Source organism: Silurus aristotelis, assembly GCF_946808225.1.
Source record: "Silurus aristotelis genome assembly, chromosome: 27".
In the NCBI taxonomy this organism is placed as follows: Eukaryota; Metazoa; Chordata; class Actinopteri; order Siluriformes; family Siluridae; genus Silurus; species Silurus aristotelis.
In genome coordinates, this window is record NC_139600.1 from 7,969,620 (window position 1) to 7,990,391 (window position 20,772).

Consider the following 20,772-nt stretch of genomic DNA (forward strand, 5'->3'; position numbering starts at 1 on the left):
GACAATGAGATGGTAGACATAAGAAAGTAAGACAGTAGACATAAGACAGTAAGATATTAGATATAATCAGTGAGACAGTAGAAATAAGACAGTAAGGTGGTAGACATAATATAGTAAGATGGTAGACATGGGACAGTAAGACGATAGATATAAGACAGTGAGACGGTACACATAAGACATTAAGAAGGTAGACATGGGACAGTGAGGAGATGAAATAGGACAGTGAGATGGTAGATATAAGAAAGTAAGATGGTGCATATAAAGAAAGTGATATAGTAGATATGACAGTGACACAGTGTATATATAAGAATGTAGAAAGAAGGTAGGACGGAAGACATATTTAAGTTTGTTGCAGACGACTGTATTATGACTGACTGGCTTATAGACATTTCTCATTTAACTGAAAATTGGGGGAAAAAACGACCTTTCCAATATGGCGGACACGCTGACAGCTGACGCCGCCTTGGGAAATATGGCGTCACTGCGTACTGCACATTTCTTGCGCAGCTTTGACACAGACAATAAATCTCTCCGCCTTCGTGTTTCCGGCGCCGGTGACTGTAGCACATACCTGTGCTGGAGGTTTATTATTGTCCTGAAAAAGCGCGTGATTTGTCCTTTTCAGCGGTTTAGACCAGAGCTGGAAACGTTCCTGGGGTAAAGAATTAATAAGAGTTATTATCAGGTAAGTGCTGAATGCATTGTCATTTTGTCTTTTTTGATGGACAAATCACTAGAGTGCTCACGTCATCTGCAGCTAGCTGCTGTTCTGATTAGCCAGTATGCTAAGAGGCGGTTTCCTCATATAATTCTTTGTCATTTTTATTCAAAATCACAAGCAAACTGTTGAAAATCTTAATTTTTACATAAAAAGGTGAATATTGCGAAACCGGCTGGGTAAGAACTACTAGCTAACTTTCTTTCAGAGAGGTTACAATTATTAGCAAGAAATCAATATTAGCAAATGAATAATAACTTGCTGTTCCATTGTTGTTGTTGAAGGGATACATATATATTTATTTACTCTCTAATCGTACAGTAGCTCTACAGATATCAACAAATTGCAAAGGGTACAAATTGAGTGGCTAGCTAGACAAGTTGGTAGATACAGTATGTCACAAAAGTGAGTACACCCCTCACATTTCAGCAAACATTTTACTACATCTTCTCAAGGGACAATACTATAGAAATTGAACTTGGATATATTTTAGTCCATGTGCAGCTTGTACAGCAGTACAGATTTACTGTCCTCAAAATAACTCAACATACACTCATCATTGTCTAAATAACTGGCAACAAAAGTGAGTACACCCTCAGTGAACATGTCAAATTTGTGTCCAACGTGTGAATATTGTGTGTGAGCACCACTGTTATTCAGCACTGCCTTAATCCTCCTGGGCATGGAATTCACCAGAGCTGCACAGGTTGTTGCTGGGATCCTCTTCTACTCCTCTATAATGATATCACAGAGCTGCTGGATGTTAGACACATTTTCCACCTTCTGCTTGAGGATCCCCACAGGTGCTCAATAAAGTTCAGGTCTGGAGACATGTCCACTTCATCACCTTCAGCAAGGCAGTTGTCATCGTGGGGGTGTGTTTGGGGTTGTTATTATGATGGATAACTGCCTTTCAGCCCGGTTTCTGAATGGAGGGTGTCATGTTCTACTTCAGAATGTCACATCTTGGAATCCATGTTTCCGTCAATGAGCTGCAGCTCCCCAGTACCAGCAGCACTCATGCAGCCCCAGACCATGATGCTGCCACCACCATGCTTGACTGTATGCAAGACACGATTGCCTTGGATGATGTGGGATGCTCACTTTTTCCTGCTTTTGGTTGACCCTGTACTGTCCACCATTTTCCCAAGCAGTTGTGTTATCTTATTTATTGTATTTTTTATTTTGCTAAGTAAGGAATGTGACATCTACATGTGCCAAATACAAAATCACTTGGACAAACAAACAAAATGTAACGCCAACATTACAAGTCCATTTTATTTCTATTATACAGTTTCCTGGTAACTTTTTTTTTTTTTTTTTTTTTATTCATGTAAAAGCTCAGCGTGGTAGTTTCTTTTTCCTTCTCCTCAACTTTCATTGCAACAACTGAAACCACACACCAAACCACATATCTTTAATTGGTCAAGATATGTGTAGCTATTCATGTTGCATTCATGATGGGAACTGAAACCTTTCTGACATTTCAGTAGGAGAGACCTGTCCGAATGGCCTTTCAAATCCATGATTTCAGAGTCTGTGAGTGTTTGTGATGATTCCATGGCCTCACTTTAACATGGTGATGCTCATAGTTTGGTAATCGAGATGATAAATCGTTTCATGCACGCGGTTTTTTCTCCTATTCGACGAAATGTTCTTTCATGAAATTTCTCGGTCTGTTAACACTAAAATATTGTATCTACGTAAAAAAAAAAAAAATAAATACAATAAAAAAAGCAGTGTTTTTCTTACAGGTAATACACTTCATGTTCACTAGCAAGCAAACTATATTTTTACATATGTGTGTTTCCATTAGCTTCTTCTGAAATTAGTCACTGTTTATGCCAATTATAGATATTATTAATCAGTTTTTCTAAAGAGAGTCAATCCTTTCTTGGATCAACCCTTGGTGAGACAAGCTCACTCCCTCCTCCCTGTTTGCTGAGCTCCTATTTAGGACTGGGGAAAGTCTTCCATTTTTTTATTACTCTTTTTTGAATCCACATAAACTTACGCGGCAGGTTGGCAATGGCAAGGCGGAACTCGTGTACACCCAGGGTGAGTGATTAGGATGTAAACGTTTGTCCTTGCTGTAATAGATTTATATAAAAAATAATATAGCTATTTTTGCACAGCTTTTAGGTACCGCTCAGTATTGTCTCTGGACAAATTTTATCCGTATTTAAAGTCAACTTACCGAGCTGTTCTGCTACTGTTCTCCACCAAAGTCCCTCGATATGCCGATTTTGCTGCTTTCTTTCAGTTATCTTCATGAATAAAGAAGAGTGAACGGGGTTCTGTGTTTCTCCAGTGAAAGATTATCTTTTAAAAGCAGTCACAAATGTTTAATTAGTACTCAAAATTATTTAAAATATATATTGTGTTTGTTTTAAATGCATCTGTTTCTTTTGTTCTTAATGTGTAGGTAGCTCAGTTTAAGGTTTGTGTGACCAGATGTTTTTTTTTTGGGTGGATTAAAAGCCCAACCTGGTCATGCAGTAATGGCATGTGATGTGCAGAAGTTTTTTAGCGCTGTAGGGGCACACACACACACACACACACACACACACACACACACACACACACACACACACACACACACACACAGAGTGTTGTTTTTAGACTTTCTTCTCCAACTTACTAAAGAGTTGTTTTGTTTTTCTCTCTCTTTCTCTTTCTCTCACCCCCTCTAGCTGTCGAGTGGAGTGATAGCGAGGATGAGTGCAGATGGAGGGAAGCCAGTGAAGGTGGGCTCTCTGGTTGAGGTGATCGGCAAAGGGCAGCGTGGCACTGTAGCATATGTCGGTGCAACACTCTTCGCCTCAGGGAAATGGGTCGGAGTCATCCTAGACGAGCCAAAGGGCAAAAACGATGGCACTGTGCAGGGAAAGGCCTACTTCACCTGCAAGGAGAATCATGGGATATTCGTCCGCCAGTCCCAGGTTAGGAAACGTACACAGACTCATGAAGTTGTCAAGGTTCCTACGCATTTGGTAAAAGCATGAAAAAGTATTTGATGTATGTGTATATATATATATATATATATATATGTGTATATGTATGTTCAAAAAAATTTGAAATAATAATTGTATATTTATAACGTGTATATATTGAGACAAAGTTTTCATCTAAAAAAATCGCTCCGTGGCTCTTTGAAACGTCGCAGCAATAACAAAACATTTGCCGTCGTTTTTCGAAAGCTTCATTTTCCCCAGTCGACACTGCAATTCGAAGACACCATTTTCAGATTTATCCTCTTCGTTGACTGACGTGTGGACGGAATGCCAAAACAGAGAGAGAAATATGCGTTTTTAAACATAAGCGAATGAGCATATACATGGCCAAAAGGTGTTTTTTTGTGCAGGTAGGAGCAGACTCTCAGCGCTAGACTGGATCTGCACAGCTGGGCCGGTTGTTTTACGTTGTGAGGCAGCATGACTGTACAGCGCCCCCGTCCTTGCAACTAAACACATTCTTATTCTGACACAGATCCGAGATTGTAAAGTAATTTTGCATACCCATTGAGTTCTCATTCCTATCACCTTGTTTTCAGATCCAGCTGATTGAAGATGGAGGAAGCTCGGCTACTTCACCAGACACACCTGAGTCAGGCATCGCCAGAGTGCCTCGCAAAGGTACGAGCTCCGCATTGATGGATGGATGGATGGATGGATAGATGGATGGATGGATGGATGAATGTATGTATCCACAAACATAAGCAACAAGGCATGCAATAAGCCCCACGACTTCCTTAGTCTGTCAATGGAGCAAGATAGTGATGGCAAACTTTCACTGAAGCTGCTCCTCTGCCTGGAAATGATGCTTTGCAGTGGAAATTGGCCCAAACAGTGGCACAAATAAATTTAGCTAAATATCATCACAAAAGATTTTCCCAGATAGAAAGGCGGCCAATAGAATAGTAGAAGAAATAAGTATATGAAAATACATTAAATAAAGTTCAAGACACATGCCTAATGAAAATGTAATTCTGGTATGAATATTATCATAGATGCTTTGTCACCTTAATTTTGTTTCATAAAATGAAAACAGAAATGTAAATGAAACTAAACTGACTAAATGACAACTGTAACAAACCCAACATTAAATAAATATTCCACAGACACACTTCCAGCATGAACTCTTATTTACTTGGTAGAAATTATTATTGAAATTTCCTTCGTTTTTTTTTTTTTTTAATCGTTACAGAAGTTGCAGAAACACCCGGAAGAGGATCCAAACAGGTGTGTTGTTTTATTTCCTTAAATATACTTGCTGGGAATTATTGAAGCTCGTGTTCTCTTTTATGTAGTCTTCATTTCTACAAAACAATTTATTTTGTATCATATGTATACGGGACAATTGATTGATTGATTGATTTCTTTTTTATGAGCTTCATGGTTCCCTTTTTGAGTCTGGGACCTCTTACATTTTCTTCCTCATGCCTTCTTTTAGCATTTCAAGACTTTTTATATACAGAATACAATTGACCTGCAGTGAAATGTAAACCTAATCGGCTGCTCAGAAAATTGTGCATTAGATAAAATGGGCTATAAATATCAAAATAAATGAAGTGAAAATATAAGAAAGTATATTAGATAATGCCCACTCAGGGTTTTACCTTGTTACGGTCGCCACTGGGTCATTCAGTAGGGACATGTAGGGATATAGGGAACTTGCAACTATAAGATACAAACTTATGCACTCTTTTGCACAACTTTAACTACAGATTAAAATTGTGTTGTCCATTGTAGGACTGCTGCTATTGATTATTTTAGTAATCAAGTATTCTAACGATTATTCCATTGATTAATTGAGTAATCGGATGAGGAAGTACTAAATAAGAGAGAGAAAATAAGACGGATCTTTTAAAAGGAACAAATAGTTTTTCTTATTAGTAAAAAAAAAAGTTAATTGTTGTTAAAATTGCACACGAATATCAGAAAACTAAATCCATTAAGCGCATTTAATTGCCGCATTACATCAAAATACAAAAACAGTGCGTTCAAAAAGTCCCTCTACAGTGGCCGTGTAGAGGTTATGGGAAACTATTTGTGTAATGAAACTCAATTATTCTCATTCGTGTATATATTTATTTATTAAATCTTGCACAGTATCACGATGTGGTTTTCTTTTCTCAGGAAAGCAGCTTGAAATTTCCCAAACTTTGCAAACTTTATGTCTGTTTTCCTTTCCACGAATCTCCTCCTCGCCCCTCGCTGTTTTCTCCCTGTTACTCCATTTTTCATTCTGCAGCGTTTTCTGTGTTTCCCGTCCAAAGCGCTCCAGATTTAAGCAAATGGTGCGTCAGTAATAACGGTCCGTGGGGAAACACAGTGTGCCGTATGTAGTTAAATGGAATAAACGAAGCGTAGAATTTTTGTAATCGAATTACTCAAGTTACTCCAGGAATCGTTTCAGCCCTCGTCTACAGTTAAAAGTGCGCTACAAATAAAAATGTATTGAATTAAATTGTAGTGTTACAGTGCGTTTCAATAAAGCTTTGTTGAATTTATGCAGATTAGTTTGAATTCTTTTGTTATTTAAATGCTTACAAAGTTATTATATACACTATATTGCCAAAAGTTTGCGGACACCTGGTCATAAGTTATGGTATGTGCTTTTTGAGCATTAAATTCCACATTTAGTCCCAATTTGCTTTTAGAATTTCCTCCACTCTTTTGGGAAGATGTTCCACTAGATTGGTGTAGACATTTGTGTTCATCAGCCACAAGGGTTAGTAAAGTCAGGTAGTGATGTAGGTGAGGTAGTCAGTGTTCCAGTTCATCCCAAAAGCGTTCAGTAGGATTGAGGTCAAAGCTCTGTAGCGTTCCAATTAAGATCTCCAAAGCATGTATACCATATATTTATGAAACTTGTTTTGCCATACTGGAACAGGTTTGGCTTTCCAAGTTCATTATACCGCATCCAAAGACATCATATACAATTGTGTGCCTCCAGCTTTGTGGTAACAGTTTGGAGAAAAACCACATATGGCAGGAAATGTCAGGTGTCCCAACACTTTTGTCTGTAAAGTGTATGTAGAATTTTGTGTGTTTGTGACTGTATCTATTTGCCTTTGTTTTTTAATTTAAATCTGAATGCAATCTAACAGAGTTGCTATTACGGTTTACACTTCATCAACCTGCTTCTTTTGAACCAATTCGAAAGTTTTAATTCTTTCAAGCTGCGTGTAGAAATTGCTCATGCGTCTATTCCAGCCATTACACTTGAGAATGCAGAATATTAATAGTTGTATGACATATTTAAGTGGGAAGATGGAAGTAACAAGGTGCAATGACAGTAGGCGTTTTCTTATAATACCGTATTATGAGATTATTAGACTTTGCTTTAGTATTAAACGAGGCTTCATCAAGGTTTTCTGAGTTTTTTGAGACATTTGTTTGTCAGCTTTATGTTTTCAAATGTATCACGTGGTTGTAATTTGTACTTTTACTGACACATGTTCTTCCTCATGTATGTGTGTGTCTGTTCGCTAACATGATGTTAAAGACTTCAACTACAAAGAAGGTACAGCTGTTTTAAATGTAACGTGGTCACTGGCTTTTGGTGTCATCTCACTCGGTTTGCTTCTCCATAGAATGGATCCACAACTCTCATTCCTTTTGAATCTCTTCTTCCTCTTTTTTTTCTTTCTCTGTCCTTATTTCGATTCACTCACATTGACTCTGTATTTTGTTTCATCGTTTATGTTCGGAGTCATGTTTTCATTGCAGCGGAGCACGCATCACCTTGTGCATCAGTGATGTTCGGGCAAAAATCTTTTTCAATTTTAAGTACCAATGATGTCGCTATATATTAGATAATAAATATTGTGATGCTGCAGATACACAGAGAAAGTCGAATACCATCCTACTAGGGCTAAATATTGTACCTGAGCTGCTTCTTCATGTCAGAATGAATATTGTTGCTTACTCTTGTGTATTTTTCCCTCTGAAATGTCTGTTCTTTTCCTTCCCCTCTTTTTCCCCGGCTCTTCACTTCTTCTTTCATGCTTGCGGATTTGTCACTCGTGCCTTCCCTCCTTTTTTTTTTTTTTAAACTTGCACTGTCTCACCCATTTTTTTTTCTTTCACACATCTCTCACACATTTTTTTTTTTTTTTTTTTTTTACTGCTCTTCACTTGTATTTTTTGTTTCTCACTTTTATCTTCCTAATTTTTTCATTTCTCTCTCTCTCTCTCTCTCTCTCTCTCTCTCTCTCTCTCTCTCTCTCGCTTTTCCCTCCAATCCTCCCTTTCCCCAATCCCCTTTCCCTATACTTCCCACCGATGTCTCCTCCTCCAGGCCGTTGTGCGCCGTAGTACCAAGGTGAGCCTAAACACAGCAGCAGGGACTCGTGGGAAATGTCACTTTTACAATAATTCACAAGCACATGTGGTCACCTTTAGAACAGTTAGAACCTCACCAGTGCGGCTTATTACCACCTTGAGTGTACAAGCTAATATGCACTCTGTATTCATGTACAGTGGAATACTCCGGGACGTCTCTCCTACTCCAACTCCCTCCCCTCCCTCATAATGGTACGTCCGAAAGCCCCAAAGGTTCCCCATATGTCACCTAATGTGGTGGTACAGCTCAGTCCTGGAGGTGCTACATCTAGACACGCCTTTAAATGTCTTGGAAATTCACAATGATGGGGGAAAAAGATTACCTATACTCAGGATTTCCCCATGACTGAGCTATGTTTTTTGTTGTTTTTTTGGAATGTTGCACTGAGCAAAGTGGGTGGCTCTTAAATCTTATGCAAAGTCAATCTCTTCACATGAAACTGTTTATTTTTGTTTGTTTTTTTTGCTGTTCTGGTGGCACTGTGGGATTTTATTTAAGCTTGTATTCAACACAGAGGAGGTCCAACTCATAGACAGGATTTAAGCTCCTGGTGCACTGTGGAGAAGTTTTGAGATATAGTCTTTCTTTTTATTAAACTGTATGAATTTCGATAAATAGTACAAATATGCATTTACTCCGACTCATTTTTTATTTTTTTTTATTGCTTGTCCTTCCCACCTTCTCTGTTCTCCTCATTTGTCTTTTTTTTTTCTTCTTTGCTAAACAGACTGGTCGTCCCTCTGCCACTGTCTCAGATCTCTCTGGATCAGTCTTGGTGGAGAATGAACCTGCCACTCCTTCCCAGAGTGCACTCGGGGCTCCCATAATGCCACAGCCTAGCAGGGCTACTAGTGAGACCCCCAGCAGCACTGCTGTCTCTATTTCCAGCAAAGTAAGAATGGGTGGGGGGAAAAATAGCAAATGTCAAAGCAGACACACACTCACACAGAAAATAGCTTTTACGCTTGAATTAATACCTGATGGGTTGATTCATTTTCTCTCTGTCTCCATCTCAGGAGGAGGAGGCTCTGCGTGCTCAGGTGAAGGATCTCGAGGAGAAGTTGGAGACTCTGCGTATGAAGCGGACGGAGGACAAAGCGAAGCTGAAGGAACTCGAGAAGCACAAGATCCAGCTGGAGCAGCTGCAGGAGTGGAAAATCAAAATACAGGAGCAGCAGAACGAGCTGCAGAAACAACTCAAAGAAGCCAAGAAGGTCACTCACACACACATACACACACACACACACACACACACAGACAGGCCTAATCCTTCTAAAGTTCTAATAAGCATCAAAAAGTATATGTATCAAGCATATGGAAATAAAAATTATGGGAAAAATATAGCAGATGTGCGAAGGCATTTTGTAATGTCTCTCATGAGATCACAAGATACTGAAATCACAGTTACACCTTTTACACACACACACACACGCACGCACACATTCTACAGTGTAATTTCAGCCAATTTTCTGGACCTGCCCTATAATACAGGCTGATGTTAAAATGTAAAAACAAGTAAATTTATTACCGCATAACTTCATCTTTATCACTGAGACACAACTTCCCGTGTGTGTGAATGCAGGAAGCGCGTGAGGCTCAGGAATCTAAAGACCGCTACATGGAAGAGATGGCAGACACAGCAGACGCTATCGAGATGGCCACTCTGGATAAAGAAATGGCAGAGGAACGGGTCGAGTCTCTGCAGCAAGAGGTGGAGAGTCTGAAAGAGAAAGTGGAAGAGTTAACCATGGACCTGGAGATCCTTAAACATGAAATTGAAGAGAAAGGTGGTATGCACACATGCTATTGTTTAACACTGATAAGTGTAAATGCGACATGTCATCGGATTATTGTGTGATACCTGACTCCATAAAGCACTCTAGGATGAATAAATTGGACAGAGCAGTAAGGTTTGACTTTCTTGTTATTTTTTTTCCCCCATGTGCAGGTTCAGACGGTGCAGCTTCCAGTTATCAGGTGAAACAGCTAGAGGAGCAGAACGCACGACTTAAAGAGGCGCTGGTCAGGTGAGCATTTTTGCAGTGATTCAATAATGCCATCATTAGCATTTGTTCCAGTGGTGTTAAAAGCATACAGTGAGAAAAATAAGTATTTGAACACCCTGCTATTTTGCAAGTTCTCCCACTTAGAAATCATGGAGGGGTCTGAAATTGTCATCGTAGGTGCATGTCCACTGTGAGAGACATAATCTAAAAAAAAAATCCAGAAATCACAATGTATGATTTTTGAACTATTTATTTGTATGATACAGCTGCAAATAAGTATTTGAACACCTGAGAAAGTCAATGTTAATATTTGGTACAGTAGCCTTTGTTTGCAATTACAGAGGTCAAACGTTTCCTGTAGTTTTTCACCAGGTTTGCACACACTGCAGGAGGGATTTTGGCCCACTCCTCCACACAGATCTTCTCTAGATCAGTCAGGTTTCTGGCCTGTCGCTGAGAAACACGGAGTTTGAGCTCCCTCCAAAGATTCTCTATTGGGTTTAGGTCTGGAGACTGGCTAGGCCACGCCAGAACCTTGATATGCTTCTTACAGAGCCACTCCTTGGTTATCCTGGCTGTGTGCTTTGGGTCATTGTCATGTTGGAAGACCCAGCCTCGAACCCATCTTCAATGCTCTAACTGAGAGAAGGAGGTTGTTCCCCAAAATCTCGCAATACATGGCCCCCTTTCATCCGCTCCTTAATACAGTGCAGTCACCCTGTCCCATGTGCGGAGAAACACCCCCAAAGCATAATGCTACCACCCCCATGCTTCACAGTAGGGATGGTGTTCTTGGGATGGTACTCATCATTCTTCTTCCTCCAAACATGTTTAGTGGAAATATGACCCAAAAGTTCTATTTTGGTCTCATCTTTTGTGTCTACTATTAAACACAGAGTTTCAGATCACATGGTTCTGACAGCTGCTTGTTGGTTTTGTACCCAGGATGCGTGACCTGTCATCATCCGAGAAGCAGGAGCACGTGAAGCTGCAGAAGCAGATGGAGAAAAAGAACTCTGAGCTGGAGACTCTGAGAGTGCAGAAGGAGAATCTACAAGAAGAGATGAAGCAGGCCGAGGCCACCATCTATGAGCTTAAAGAGCAGGTCTTGTGAATGAGCCTTTTACTACAGACACATCGATACACGTTTTGGTTTGATTTTATTTCCCACCCTTATGATTTTGCAGTTATTCCTACAGATATTAAATGCTTTCAATATTGTGCTTGCTTTAATTATATGGGTGGGGAAACCTCAAACTTGTTCAAAAGCACTCAATTGATGTAAATTAAAGGTACAGTGTATTCTAGGTGGATGCTGCGCTGGGAGCAGAAGAGATGGTGGAAACTTTGACTGAGAGAAATCTGGATCTGGAGGAGAAAGTGAGAGAGCTGAGAGAGACTGTCACCGATTTGGTGAGACACACTGCACAATCACAATCTCGCCAGCAAAAAGGTAGACGGAAAATTAATGAGTGTAAAGCATAATATGTACATGGGGTATAACGGTACATGTATTTATACAGGGACCCCTCACAGGCACATTAAACATGGACTGCAAGTTTGTTTAGTCTAATCGGTGCACTCTGTTCCAGTGTGCGCATGTTCGTGTATCTATATATCTGCATGTTATTATTAATTAATTTCTGAATAAATAAGTATCTTGTGTGTTTGTTAAATGTAGATGCTAATGTTTGCAGAAAGTAAAGTAGAACATATATTTAAAAAAATAAATCTGAAATGTAAAGAACACACACACACATCTGTATTACCCAAATGGGGTCTGTAATTTTCTTTAAACTATTTAATTTGTGCTTATTTAATCAATATAATAGTGTAAAAGTGTAAACTGTTGTTTAGAAATGTTAATAATAATAAAACAAAATAAAATAATAATTTCTTCCCATTATCAAAATTGAACCGAATCATGAATAAAAAACAGAGGTATGTACCAAATCGTGATTTGTGTACAGTTACACCCCTAATATGTACAAAGCATATATAAATTGAATGCTGAAAAGCATATGACATTAAGAATCCATGTTTGTAGCATGTTAGACCATCCTCTGACTCATGGCATCTGGTCCATAGGAAGCAATCAATGAGATGAACGATGAGCTGCAGGAAAACGCGCGAGAGACCGAGCTGGAACTGCGCGAGCAGCTGGATCTGGCAGGAGCTCGAGTCCGAGAGGCCAACAAGAGAGTGGAAGCAGCCCAGGAGACTGTGGCTGATTATCAACAGACCATCAACAAATACAGGGAGCTTACCACTCACCTTCAGGTCAGACAGGGGGAGTCCCATAGAATCAGTAAATTAAGATTTCGGTAAAAGAATTTTACTGCTGTTTGACTGTTCTATTGCTCTACTCTTAGCCATTTTCTTTTCTCATTAACAGGAAGTTAATAGAGAGTTGACCAATCAGCAGAGTGCCACAGCTGAGCAGCTCCAGCATCCTCCTACCGAGCTCTTCGACTTCAAAATCAAATTTGCGGAGACCAAAGCTTACGCCAAAGTACTGCTTCCTCTTTGGATCCAGTTTTGATCGTATACATCATACATATCGTGTAAGTCGCACAGTTTGTATATGTTCTTGTTTTGTAGGCTATTGAAATGGAGTTACGTAAGATGGAGGTGCAGCAGGCCAACAGGCAAGTGTCACTGCTCACATCGTTCATGCCTGACTCTTTCCTGAGGCACGGAGGAGATCACGACTGCATCCTCGTGTTGCTACTCATCCCCAGGCTCATCTGTAAGGTACAGCAGTGTTAGGAGGCTTAATTATGGACCACCATCAGGATTGCTGGAGGATTTAGCACAGGAATGTTCTTTCTATTTGTTGAAGTTAAACATCATTTCCTCTGTGCTTATGCAGGCAGAGCTGATCAGCAAACAGGCCCAGGAGAAGTTTGACCTAAATGAGAACATTACAGCGCGCAGTGGGCTACGTGGATCAGCAGGAGAGCAGCTGAGTTTTGCCTCAGGACTTGTGTATTCCCTCACAATGCTACAGGCCATACTGCACAAATATGAGCAGTACGTATTGCCTGCATAAAAAGCTTTTTTGCCACCAAAAAAATTAAAATAAAAAATCTAATACAATTTCTCTTTGTTTCTATTCGGCTCTCAGGGCACTAAACCAGTGCAGTGTGGACGTGTTTCAGCGAATGGGAACCCTGCACTCTGAGATGAGCGTGCACGAGCGTTCTCTTGACTACCTCATTGAGCTACTGCATAAAGATCAGCTAGATGAAACCGTGCAAGTGGACCCTCTCACCAAGGCCATTAAATACTATCAGGTACATCCAAAGTGATTCAATGCTTACTGATATTAGATAATGTTTACACACGGAGTCATTAAGGAAAAATAGTAATTCTGCACATGTCCTGCCATAAACTAACTTTGGAACGTTGATGTATTTTCTTGTTCAAGCAACTGTACAGTATTCACCTGGCTGACCAGACTGAAGACTGCACTGTGCAGCTGGCAGATCACATTAAGGTACATGCAGAGTAAATTTAATAATGGCACCTTTGGTACCACAAGTAAAAAAGGTGTTTTTTAGCAACATTTTTATACCAGATAAATTACTTCCAGCAACATGTTTAACACCTGTATGATGTCATTCCAATACCTGTACACTATGTTTTAGCATAAACCTCTCGATTTAAAAAAGTGGGCTTTGGGTAACACATTTGTTTATATATAATTATTAGTAGATGCACTCTACTTTTGCTATGTAGAAAGTGATCAATAAATTGTGACTGATATTTTTTATGTAGATTGATTTCCCCTCGCCAGACTGTTTCTCAAGCGCGTTCTCTCAACATCACTGCTGCTACAGGAATATGAATTGCGGTATATAAACACTTCGAAAACCATGTCCTGAGAGTCACATAGAATATAAATTAGCATGGCAGAGGTAAAGCTGCATCTTCCTAGAGACAAAACAGGAAAAAAAAAACATGGTTTTATTTCTTTTTTAAATGCACTACAAAGGTCTGTATGTAAAAGGGTCAGAAGGTACTTGAGTAAATGTATGATTTGTTGTCTGTCTGAACGAAAGAAATAACAGTGAAATATCTGTACCATAATAAATTGCATAGCATCATATGTTTTTCATTACATCGTATTGTGTTGAATCAAATCGAAATCGGATCGCGCTGCAGCGGTAGCTGCGTATCGTTGAATATGCATCAAGATGCGAATCGCATTGGCTTCAGTTATGGAAATGCACATCCCAAATACATTAGCTCACCCAAATAGCAACTTTTAATGATACCTGCAGTGACACCTACAGTAACATATGTTACAATCCATACTAACCATGACGTGTGTTTTTGTGTCTCTCCCCACAGTTTATCCAGAGTGCTCTTGACTGTATGGGGGCAGAGCTGGGGCGCCTGCGTTCCTTCCTGCAACCTGGGCAAGAAGGTGCAGAGTTTGCATTGCTGCTAAAGGACCTGGATACTTCCTGTGAAGACATTCGTCAGTTTTGTAAGAAAATACGCAGGAGGATGCCTGGGACTGATGCTCCTGGGATACCTGCCGCACTCTCATACGCTGTGCAGGTGTGTGTGTGTACATGTCTATGTGCCTTGTATCTATGTATGTTATGCAGATGTCGACGATTTTTGGATCTTTTTTAATTAATCGGCATCGGCCGAATGTGTTGCAAAGTAGGCTAATTATTAGTGCAGATACGTTTTGTGCTTATGTGAGACAACAACATAAATTTCCAATACCAGTAGGTGGCAGTAGTCTGTATTCGTCAAACAAACAGAGAAACCCGGTAGCGCTAGAACTGAAAATTTATAAAGCAAGCAGTGTTTACACCTGCCACGATCATTACTTAGTACTAGTAGCTTTTTTCAATGATGTCTGCTAATTTGCAAAAACAAAAGCAAGGATAACAAGTGTGTTCCAAAAAAATAAAAAATAAATAAACATTCGCCATCATATATCGGTCATAGGCTGCCCTGATTTCTGAATAATGGCATCGTCCTTAGAAAACCCATATCGGTCAACCTCTACTGTTACTTATAAACATTCTTGGGCATATCTGTGTCTTTAGGTGGGTGAGGCCCTGGTGGAAATCAGGAAGCAGCTGGGTTGTGTAGTTGCTGTGCTTCAGGAGACCGCAGCAGCAGGAGCTCAACTCATCTCTACCCTCTCAGAACAGGAGGGGCTCGGTGCACACACACTCGAGGATAGAGTCTTTAAAGCAGTAGAACAGGTAAGCTCTTTTTTTATTAATGTGACGCTCAGTTGTGCATGTTAGTAACAAAGTGTGCGTGTGTGCGTGTGTGTGTGTGTGCAGATTTATGGTTCTCTTGGCCAGAATCCCTGCGAGTGCCTGCGCCTGTCATGCAGCGCTGTCATAGCAACCATGAACAAGATGGCTACTGCCATGCAAGAGGGAGAGTATGATTCTGAGAAACCGCCACGTGTGGTAAGATACACAGACGCACACAAAGTGCCCTGATAACTTTTGTACACCTTTCTGGTCACAAACATCAGAATCTTCAGCTACACTCTTGTTAGTTTGGTCCTATTATGACATCAAAAATCCTGCCCATAATCCTAATCTGTGCTGGTGTGTGTGTGTGTTACAGCCTCCCCCTGTAGAGGTGCGTTCTGCTGCTCTGAGAGCCGAGATCACAGATGCAGAAGGACTCGGCCTCAAACTGGAGGACAGAGATACAGTAATCAAGGAGCTTAAGAAGTCCCTTAAGATCAAGGTGCGACACGAAACCCTGATACAATAAATTTTTTTGTACAGAATAGGGGTGTAACGGTAGAAATTCATGATTCAAGTATAATAATAATAATAATAATAACAACAAAAACAAAAAAAAACAGTGACAACACACAAAAGTGCGAGGTGGAGACAAACAAACTGGCGGTTCATCACTTAATGCATTCCTGAGGAAACTCAGATTTTAACTATGTTCTGCACGTTAAAGGGATTGCATTTGGTGCACAGAACGGAAAGCCTTGTACCGAGAATAATACATTTTAGAAAAACAATAGATGAAACCTGCTTGTTACCATGTTGATGCATTAACATTTCTGTTATGTTACAATCCTGGTTCTAAGTGAAAATGGCAGCTTATCTTTTGAGACTCTTAAAAGATTATTGTAAACTATGTGGCCTGCGGTTTATTATATTGTCTGAGACTCACCGTCTCTCTCTCTTTCAGGGAGAGGAGTTAAGTGAGGCTAATGTGCGCCTGAGTTTGCTGGAGAAGAAGTTGGACACGTCTACTAAAGATGCAGACGAACGAGTTGAGAAGATCCAGACCAAACTGGATGAGACGAACGCTGTGCTGAAGAAAAAGGAGAAGTACGTTTTCTGTGTTGTGTGAGCATGTGCGTTTGTGGTTCTCTGTAAGAAACTACTTTTTCATCTGTTTTTTTTTTTTCCTCTTTTCTTTTCTTATTGTGTGTGTGTGCGTGCGCGCGTGCAGAGAGTTTGAGGAGACCATGGATGCACTGCAGGCTGATATTGACCAGCTAGAAGCAGAGAAGGCAGAGCTTAAACAGAGGCTCAACAACCAATCACGGTTGACCATTGAAGGGCTGCGTGGAACACCAGCTTCTGGCATCGCCTCTATTGTCACGGGAGGCACTACAGGTAACACGCTTACCATTAGGATCGATAATATAAGCAGGGTTAATATCTAAACCAAATAATGCCACCTCTGGTACTAAAATAGCATGTTGGTAAATGATAAAGCAATGCTAAGGCCACTGTGACTAGCTACTAAATCTGATCACATTTTATGGGCTTAACAGTCTTTTATCAGGTTAAATGTATTCGATAAGGTGTATGTGTGCATGCTCACAGGAGGCGTCAGCACTGGTATACCAAGTGTATCAGGTAGTGTGCAAGTGGTGGATTCTCCTCTTCTGAAGCAGCAAATGGATGTTCAGAGGCTTGCGATCAAACACCTAAAGAATGAAAACTACAGACTTAAGGTAAGCAGCATATGGTCTAAATATAAGGAACCAAATATGTCTGTGAAATGTGTGCCAATGCTTTTTTTCATATGGTGTATGAATCAGATCAAATATGAATCAGAAGAATTGTGAAGGAATCATTGTATTAGTGTCAAAGAACTCCAATTAGGGATCATAATAACCAGTTATAGATTTTCTTCTCATCTTCGAAAACTACAGAATCATACACTGACCAGGAATAACATTATAACATTAGGACTAGTGATTGGATGACCCTGATTATCTCTTCATCATGGCACCTGTTGGTTGGTGAGATATATTAGGCAGCAAGTGAACATTTTGTCCTCAAAAGTGATGTTAGAAGCAGGAAAAATGGATTCGAGTTTGACAAGGGGCCAAATTGTGACGTCTAGACGACTGGGTCAGAGCATCTCCAAAACTATTAAAAGTGCTCCAAGGAAGGAACAGTGGTGAACTGGTGACAGGGTCATGAGCAGCCAAGGTTTATTGATGCATGTAAGGAGTGAAGGCTGGTCCGTGTGGTCCGATCCAACAGACGAACTCCTGTAGCTCAAATTACTAAACAAATTACTGTTGATGCTCGACGGGTCAGAAGTGTTTTACCAGTAAAAAGGGGGACCAATGCAATATTAGGCAGGTGGTCATAATGTTTTCCTGATCGATATAGAATCAGTGCAATAAACTCTTCACATTTACTTCAACATGGAATTTTGCTCCCAGGCAGAGAAGATGAAGTCCCAGCTGGCATCCCTTCCTCCTCTGAAGGTGCCCAACATGGCTGGAGCGATGAAGGATGGTTTGCTGAGTGACGGCATTTCCGGAACGCTGTACCGGAAAACAGACCTACTGATGAGCAACCTGCTGAAGATGAGTGCCGGCGTCAAAGTGGTGGACATCACAGGAAAAACACCTGGTGTGTGTGTGTCCACATATCCCTCTAGCCACTTAAACACATTTTTAACTTCTACATATTTACTTCCACATGCTAACTGTGTATTTTTTTCCCTTATTCTGCAGTAAGTGCCAGTGCTCAGCTGTTAGAACAGACGGCTAGACTCCAGTCTCTGAGTGACGCCTTGGACAAACTAAAGGTCAGAGTCATAGACACACAAAAGGAACAATGCAGTTTTTTTTGCATATATGAAATTCTCAATAATTGTATTAATTTGTCTTTTTTATTCACAGAATGAAGTATCCGAACATGTAGTAAACCAACAAGTGGGCGCTCGAGTTCGCTCCGACTTTGCCACGTTCCCTTCATTGACTTTTGTCAAGGTGACCCTTTACTTTCAACCCTCCTGATTTTGTGCTTGTGAGGTCATCAATAATGACAAAATACACACTATAATCATACAGCAGCCAAATGGATGCATATAATATAAATAAAAATGATCTAAACAATATGGACAAAAGTTTATGGACACCTGGCCATAAGATTGATAGGTGCTTTTTGAACAATTAACATTTAGTACCTATTTGCTGTTATAAAAGCCTCCAGTTTTTAGATGTTCCAGTAGGTTTTGCAGTGTACTCGTGGAGATTTGTGCTAATTTAGGCACAAGGGTGTTAGTAAAGTCAGGTACTGACGTAGGTGATGGCCGAAAAACAGGTGTTTTGTCTATAACAGAAGGAGTTTCACGATACACAAAATTTATGGTCGATACGTACCTCGGTTTTTAAGTCACGACTCGGTTCAATTTCATTACAGTTGGGGGGAAGAAATGCAAAACACCAAATTTCTTGTTTTATTTTTTAATGAATGTTTATTATTATTAACATTTGTGAACATAAATGTATTTAATTTTTTAAAACAACTTTAAATCAAATACCTGCTTGGTTTAAATAAAAAAAAATGAAATATATATAAAAATGGAATGAATCAAACTAACGCAATACATTTTTTAAAATTGTATTAATTAAATTGAGTATATTCATATCGCAAGAGACACGATTTGTACTGCGCATGTGCAAGATCTACAACTTCCTGTCATTGCAATGTTTTACTACAGTAGCGATATGGAAATATACTCAATTTAATCAATACATTTTAAATAAAAATGGAGGTGGAGACTAAGCAAACGTGCGGTCCGCCTCACAATGTGTTTTTCAGAAACATTTTAACTATCACACGTTTCACACATAATACAGGAATTGTATTTGGTACACATTTGCACTGAACTGGAAGTATGGTACTGTAACAAGTGTACCGTTACACCCCTACGATATAGAATGCATCTGTCTAGCCAAGCTTCTAGACATTTTGTGCTTTTTTTTATATATATATTATTTCTACATTTAATCTACAATCAACAATTAATTTTTTTTTTTTATATTTGTCTGATACTGTTTTCCAGGCGGAGGGGGAGAAGAAGTGTGGTACCGTTCTGGTGGGTAAAGTGATGATCCCGTGCATTCGCGGTAAAGAGCAAGCCCACTCTCTCGTCCTGACGCAGCCACAGCTTCAGCAAGTGCACCACCTCCTAATGACCTAAATGCTTCATTTCACCTAACCACCTCAGTCAGGAAAAGACTGCTCCACCTATCAGAGACACCCTTTCATAGCACTTCCTGTTTTCTCTCAGGAACTTTAGTCCAGGCTTTCAGATATTGTTTTTCCAAACCAAAGAGTATAAATTTCTGTTCAGTAGGTTCAGGTAATTCACTGTTAAAGGCTATCCAGGCTCTGCTTGTAGAACCGTTTTCTACTCTTCTTTGTCATTATCTTTTGAACGACCTCATTCTGGAGAATTTGTATCTCAAAATAAAATGTCACATGGTATAGGCAAAAAAAATAAAACACTACCACTATAATTATTGCTACTTCTTACTTCACTTCTGATGATTCTCGGGTGTCATTTTCTTGAATATAAAGTAGTTAGAGATTCTTATGCAATTTTTATTGTCCACAGCAAAAATAAATAACATTTTACAAAGAAAGTTTTGAATAGATAAAACTATATCCGTAATAATAGATAGTAGTTCCTCTGTATTTGTACATTTGGATTTATGCAATTTTTGACTAAGCGGTTAATAAGCGTGCTCAATTAAGAATAGTATTCACAAGGGATTAACAAGAATATTTTTCACTTTTGATATCAATATGAGTGGAGTGCTACCTGGCTTGTCTTTTTCACTTTAATAATTACAAGCAGCCTGTTTGCTGTAATTCTCTTTCATTAATTGAAAGTTCAAATAATTAAAATGAATAAATGCTGCCATTAGTCTAAGGTTGAAATTGGTGCATATTTGTGTTTTTTTTTTTTTTTTTTTTTTACAATTAATGTATACAAAGGAGAGCACTAAAAGCCTAGTTAAGATGATCACATAGAAATTCATTGCTTTACTTGATATTCTCTTAAACATAAAAGGACCAAATTAATACCAGTCTGTATCGCTGCATTTTCTAAATTCGCTCTCGTGATCCATAACGACCAGGAACTCATTAATGACTTCATAAACAATTTTGTTAAATTCACTAACAAATGACTTGCATTATATATTATTATGGATTGTTTGTACTGAATTCAGCTCTTCCACTTTAATATGTTCTTGACATTATTATTGTTTATTTAAATGTATTTTGCTGGTATAGAAGGAACAGTGTTCATACCCTTTAACTAATATGACTTCATTTCATTTAAGGCTTGTTTGATGTTGATCCATGTGATGCAACATTTCACATTTGCATTTGAACTTCAATAAAAGTTGAAAGAAAA

At 39.3% G+C, this 20,772-nt stretch overlaps 1 protein-coding gene across 5 annotated transcripts; it reads left to right on the forward strand.

Moving 5' to 3' along the window:
* Nucleotides 1-521: 521 nt before the first annotated feature.
* On the forward strand, nucleotides 522-20,772 carry dctn1a (dynactin 1a). Of its 5 annotated transcripts, XM_083532513.1 has the most exons (30): nucleotides 522-685; nucleotides 3,412-3,660; nucleotides 4,272-4,353; nucleotides 4,925-4,959; nucleotides 7,229-7,246; nucleotides 8,024-8,047; nucleotides 8,206-8,259; nucleotides 8,796-8,960; nucleotides 9,085-9,282; nucleotides 9,651-9,855; nucleotides 10,017-10,095; nucleotides 11,020-11,179; nucleotides 11,383-11,487; nucleotides 12,163-12,354; nucleotides 12,470-12,586; nucleotides 12,676-12,828; nucleotides 12,947-13,107; nucleotides 13,202-13,370; nucleotides 13,505-13,573; nucleotides 14,431-14,643; nucleotides 15,147-15,308; nucleotides 15,393-15,524; nucleotides 15,688-15,813; nucleotides 16,276-16,418; nucleotides 16,543-16,709; nucleotides 16,923-17,053; nucleotides 17,777-17,969; nucleotides 18,074-18,147; nucleotides 18,242-18,331; nucleotides 19,411-20,772. In XM_083532513.1, exons 2-30 carry the CDS (start codon nucleotides 3,436-3,438, stop codon nucleotides 19,546-19,548), a joined length of 3,780 nt encoding a protein of 1,259 aa, XP_083388639.1. In that variant the 5' UTR covers nucleotides 522-685; nucleotides 3,412-3,435; the 3' UTR covers nucleotides 19,549-20,772. The 5 variants fall into 5 exon arrangements, with proteins under 5 accessions (XP_083388639.1, XP_083388641.1, XP_083388640.1 ...); XM_083532515.1 differs by lacking the exon at nucleotides 8,206-8,259; XM_083532514.1 differs by lacking the exon at nucleotides 7,229-7,246.

Coding starts and splice junctions, on each gene's coding strand:
- dctn1a (XM_083532513.1), top strand. CDS start 3,436: ATGAGTGCAGATGGAGGGAAGCCAGTGAAGGTGGGCTCTCTGGTTGAG. Junction 13,371..13,504: donor AGGCCATTAAATACTATCAG/GTACATCCAAAG, acceptor TTCTTGTTCAAG/CAACTGTACAGTATTCACCT. Junction 17,054..17,776: donor ATGAAAACTACAGACTTAAG/GTAAGCAGCATA, acceptor TTTTGCTCCCAG/GCAGAGAAGATGAAGTCCCA.